This window comes from Charadrius vociferus, unplaced genomic scaffold, assembly GCF_000708025.1.
Source record: "Charadrius vociferus isolate BGI_N301 unplaced genomic scaffold, ASM70802v2 scaffold276, whole genome shotgun sequence".
NCBI classification, from domain to species: Eukaryota; Metazoa; Chordata; class Aves; order Charadriiformes; family Charadriidae; genus Charadrius; species Charadrius vociferus.
Genome location: NW_009649075.1, coordinates 1957987 through 1963986, shown reverse-complemented (window position 1 = coordinate 1963986; position 6000 = coordinate 1957987). Strand labels below are relative to the sequence as shown.

General features: G+C 36.3%; 1 protein-coding gene across 1 annotated transcript in view; it reads right to left on the bottom strand.

Annotated features, from left to right (window-relative positions):
- TRAPPC9 (trafficking protein particle complex 9) overlaps window positions 1–6000 on the bottom strand; it is a 527812-nt gene that overhangs the window by 335434 nt on the left and 186378 nt on the right. Inside the window, exon 18 of the mRNA XM_009888180.1 lies at window positions 597–707. Coding sequence (XP_009886482.1) covers window positions 597–707 — 111 coding nt within the window. The remainder of the gene's footprint in view (window positions 1–596; window positions 708–6000) is intronic.

Below are 6000 nucleotides of genomic sequence, written 5' to 3'. Positions count from 1 at the left end.
AGGAATCCTAGGCAGATATATTACGGCAAATAATGGTTATAGTTTGCTACAAAATTATCTTTACATCACCGTAGTAGGGTTGTAAGAATCAATACACATAACAGCCTACTTAATCTAGAATATTTTTTCCACAGAGATTGTGATTGCTTTTTCTTCAATTCTATTTTTCTTTCCTGCAGTTTTCTTTCTATGAAAACTGATGAAATGGCCGGGGAACCACATAAAGAAAACTCTATTTAAAACTGGGAAAGGATAACGAACTAGTGAGATCGGGTTTTAACATCAGAACTTTGTTCAGAGCACGTGAAAATTGTATTAAAACATTCTACAAAAACAAGTTGAATGAGCTGTACACCTCAGAGCCAACTAGTTTGTATTTTGTTATTTTCAGTATTACTAGATTCGTGTCCAAAATAAATTCACTTGACATATTGCTAGAACTCAGTGACGCACCTTAAAGAAAGTAAAACCCTCACATTCTTTGACACAAGAACAATATTCGAAAAGAAAAATAGGCCCCAAATATTATCAATTGCATATAAACGAATAAATGAAAGGGTTAAAAAGAGGGCCCTTTTAATATCAACAGCACTTACCGCTGACATTCCCCAGCATGCAGAATTAAATCTTCGTTATTCCTAGCACTGATGGTCAGCTCATGTTCTGTAGAATTGAAGACATCAAGAAGTAGGTGGCATTGCCGGGTGCTGTTCAGATGAGGGGAAAAAAGAACAGTCCGATTTCAATATCATACCACAGAATTATTATACATATATCAGAATTAATATTTATACATAAATATAAACATGTATGCATAAATATAAATATACATACAGTTGCATACAAATGTTTTATACCCTACTTTAATTATAAGAGTATCTTATGCTTTTACTAGAAATTACTTTTCTTTTTTTAATAACAGGAAATTTAATGGGTTTTTTTACTAAAACTAGACAGAAGCATATATCCCAAAGAGAAGAAATTCCATGACAATTACAACCTGCACAATATTATGCCCGACAGCATTTGATCGCCTGTTTACATTTTCATCCTGCAGCTTTCCCTTTCACTTCTATGGAAAAAGCCACAGATATTTTTTTCAGTTCTTTGAGGACTGAGGTGAAAAGGTTTTATTATTTCAAATTACCTTGGCATTACCTTTTTAAGAAACCAATTTACAAGTAAAAAATTAAATCCTTGCCTGGTGTCAGGGAGCAATTCTATTTACAACCATAACTGGTTTGTCTACAGACCAAAGCAAGCTGGGAACTGGAATACTTTTCCATTATACCAACTACTCTGAGAAGGGACAACTCTGTCCCTTCTGCGAGAAAGACAAACAGAGGCACCTCGCACAGAAAACCCTATATTTGTCAGCTACTGTCCTTCAAATCCAAATTTCCCTTGAAGCATTGAGTATAAATATACCAACTGCATTTCTGCTAAGCTTAGGAAATAATACTGACAAAGCTACAGAGAAGAAACTTTATTGTAAATTTTTATTCTTCTTTATAAACTTTTCTCCCTTGTGAAACAAAGCACAAATAGCAGCATTGAGTGACTATAATATCCATGGAAAAATATCAGAACCAGATACCAAAATGCCAAATACAATCATACAGCTGCAATAATGCTTCATCGGTCCACTCTGAAATTCAAAACTTCCTAAGCAGCTACTTAACAACAGCGAAATATCCCAGCCTTAAGCATCGCTACAATTTCGCTTTAGCTATCAATGACTTTGAAGTTTAAATGCACATATAACAAAATTAAGTGACTTATTGTGAACTACAGGATAAAGTAGTATAGCTATTGTACAAAGATTAAGGATCATCTCATCCCATATCATTGCTATCAGAATGGATGAGAGGGAAAAGCAACTTGTATTCGGTGTCAGAAGCAGAACCCCTGAGCGGCATTAATTGGAGAGAGAGTCCACATGAAATCAGAAGCTCCCCAAAAGGAAAGAAAGAGTAATATGTTGGTAAGGTGAGAGTCATGCGAGCCATCCTTCGAACAATATGCAGATTCAAATTAAGTAAGATACAGTTGCATGTCTCAGGCAACCAAGTAGATTTATCCCATTGCATAATAATTTCCAGTTGAAGTCAAACACCAGCTATTCCAAAGGCAATCAAACTCAAGAGGTGCAAGAGCTTACGAATTGCTCCTCTACTTTGAAAACAGGTTCTCTGGTTTGTAACGCAACTGCCTCCTGAAAATGAAGAGATATCATTTTCAGAGCATATAGCGGAGGAACTGTGTTGCTCCCCTGCAAACCCTTGAGATGGGAACGCTCTTAGGACAAGCACGGAAGGTTAAAGTTCAGGTCACAACAGTGATAGCAACGTCACATGCAATTAGGCACTAAATGACAAGCAAGCGCTGCTTGGGGACAGTAGCACATCTCTTCGCAAAAGTAAAAAGCAAAACTGGGGGGGGAGGCTGGTTTTATATATATATTAAGGGTTTTCACTCTCTCTGGGTAAAACCCCAATGAATACTTAATATAGAAAAGAATGCTTGAAGGTAGGTGAGTGCCTGAAGCAAACATGTCAAAACTCAAGAATTTAGAACAAATAAGGTGTCATAGCTCTGATTAGAAACTCCCTTCCTTAACAGCTGACAAGAAAGAAATGGCTGGAAGGGCAGCATTGGAGTCAGTAGCTGTCCTGTTACCAGTAAGGACAGAAAAAGAGAGAATTAAAAAAGAAAAAAAGCCTGGGGTCCATCTCATCGTTGGGACAGTGGGACAAGACCTGTAAAGACACAGCAAACTTCTGCCTCTCCAGTGGATCTGAAGTTACGATCTGCAAGAGAGACTTCTAGCGACGACTATGTTTACAAAATTCCACATGGAAGGAATTTTTTTATTTATCCCATAGCAAAGCCAAGCGATTGTCTGAAATCCCATTCAAGCCTTGTGCAATATCTTTCGGCAGCAGAACCAAAGTTTTGTAAATAACGCAATTCATGCCATAAATGTAAAGGACCTATACAGCCAGCGGCCCTTCAGGACTAAACGCTGTCACTAATACTAAAATTTCCCGAGTATGAACTCTTGGACTATGCAGTGAAAATTACTCATCATCATGACATTTATTTCATCCTCTTCAAACACTACACAAAACAGACACGTAGGGGAAATAATTCTTTCCTTGTCAATTTTAAGCTAATTCTCCAGGGAAATTTTTACTAAAAATCAAAGTTACAGAATTATTACAGTACTTTGAAAACTTAGAAAAATAATATGCAGGTATAAAAAGATTGAAAGTAACATTAAGACTGTAGAAAAAGATAGCATCGGATGTTCAGAGTAAATACAGGACAGTATCAAAGAGACTATTGAGACTATTAGATTAAAGGTCACAAAAAGATACGATTAAAGGTTACAAAAATATTTTAATTAAAACAGCAAGCTTCAAATACTGGAAGCTGTATCCAAGTAAGGAAACCAAGAGAAAGCATAAACTCTGGAAAATTAGAGGTAACACCATAATAAAGTTAAAAAGGAAAAAAAAAGAAACCCTCAAGTTGTTGAAAAGCAATTCGCTAAAGACCTGAAAACCAGCATGATTTTTTTTTATTGTTTTTTAGCATGCCACAGTAAGTAGGACTGCGTAGCACTGATGATGCCGAGTTATGATCTGGGTGAAAGCGAAAGTTCCAGGAAAACAGAGAATTAGCAAAAAAGCCAAATCAATTATTTATATCAATTTTCACTACAGGTCAACTTACAGAAGGACCTCCTTTGTGAGACAGGGACTAAAGAACCTATGCCAAAGTGTCAGCAAAAGAGATTTGAGAGGCAAATCATAATCATGCAAGTGTGATAAAGGAACTCCAAGATGCCTCTGCTGAACCACGACGTGTAAGTCCAGGCAGCAATCTGTTGCTGAAACTGAGCTCTGCATCAGACAAACTTCCAATGTCATATTGTTTTAAGGATTTTAAGGCAATAGAGTAAACTTAGACCATTAACCCTGGCCTCCATACTAACTAAATTAATTTTTAAAAGTAGTATGTAAGCTTTTAAAAACTTAAACCCCTCAAAATAATAAATAGATTTAAAGATTATTAAATTATATATCATAATGGTCTCCGGAAATTTTTGGCTGAGAAATACCAGTCATAAGCCACAGATTCCTGGAACTGGGAAAGATTATCCTACACATACCCGATTTCTTCTTACCTTTACAAACTATCTACCATCATACAACAGTTTACACTAAATGTTTTGTGGGTTGGGGAGGGAAGTACAGGGTGAGTTACTGGGGGAAAAAAATCCACTTTGAGTGGATTTTGAGTCCTCTAAGTCTAGGTAAGTGGATGTTAGTTACCGTTCATCCTAGAAAAGGTGGAGAACACCGTCTTCAACATTTCACACTACGTGCAGGGTCATCAGTGGCTTCCCAGTCTTTTTACAGGTTTTGGGTCATTTTGCTGTTACTAGCTCCTTTTTACAGCTTGGGTCAAACACATCTAAAATAAGTCACTTTGTGTTTGGTTGTTTTGGTTTTGTGGGTTTTTTTTGAGATGGCATGGTTCTGTCACACATTAATAGACACAAAATTAAACTGCCATCTAGTTTTATCCCACATGTTCATGGACACGGACACACAATATATAAGCATTTAGGAAAACTACATTAATTAGCACAGAGATTCTAATTTCTGCAAAACTCAAATAACCAACTCTTTATGGATTCTTCTGGAAGACACAGGACAGAAATAAAATAAAATAAAAAAAATCTCAGCTCCCCTACATCCACGTTCCTATGTCCACCATCATACGCCTATCATATCTCATCATACACCCCATGCAAACCACCCACAGCCTCTTCACCCAGCCCTCAACCACAGCAGGCAGCGCAACGGTTTTTGGCTGGCCCCGAGCTCCTCCAGGCCAGCTGGCACAGGGAATGGAGCAGGTAACTGCTGAGCTCACGCTTCTGCCTTTCCTCACTGGGACATAAATTAGGCTTTCTCTTCTCTGTCCAGTTAGCAATCTGCAGGAATATATTTAACTTTTCCCTATATAGCTGGCTGAAATCAGTCAAAATTTGCCCAGGGTGGAGTGGGAAACAGTTAAAGTGATCATATAAATTTCATTTCCCTAGGAAATAAAATATAACATTATTCCGAAAAATACAGCAGACACCACAAACACAACATTTATCTTTTCTGAATGGAATGATATACAAATTATTGCATTATGTTAAAAGTCCAAATCAAATGAAGATGAATCAAAGCTGGACTGGACTGTATATAGACTCTAGGATAAAGAACAAAAGTCCTTGAAAGGGTTTTACTCTTCTTTCCATCTGTCATTTCGACTGCTAATGGAAAAGAAATAAGCCTGGGTCAAACAAACACTTTCAAAGTCTAAGTGAAAGAATACTTAAAATCACAATGTGCAAACATTTCCCATTTCACTGATCTTCCTTATTTGTCCATGATGTTTCCTTTCGAACAATCTACCATAAATTTCATGTTGAAGATTTTCTTTTCCAAGTAATGCAAAAATCTATACATCATAAAGTTGTACATGCGAAAACTAGAATTACAAAGAAAGTTATTTTCAGCTGGGTGAGTTATAATCTAAAGGGTTCCAAATAATATGCAAAATTAAGTCAATACTCATTTCGAACACTAAAAAAATAAGAATTCTTCATCTTTTTCTTGAAAATTAAGTTAATTCAACAGCGTGTTGAAGATTTATTGTATAAATTAATTTCCGCTATACTCCAGTGCAGAATTCAGGATCTAACACAAACAAAAGTTAGTGACATGATGAATCATGCTGTATTTTAAAAATCCTACAATGACAGTTATGATTCCAAAAATAGTCAACAAAATTGGGGCCACGGGAACTTAAGGCAAGAGACAATTACACTGTAATCTAGAAATTTCTTTCAGGGGTATTGCGATTACTATTCCTATCTACTCTGAAATGACAGCAGATGATATTCTTCAGTAACATTTAACACAGTATTAAAAA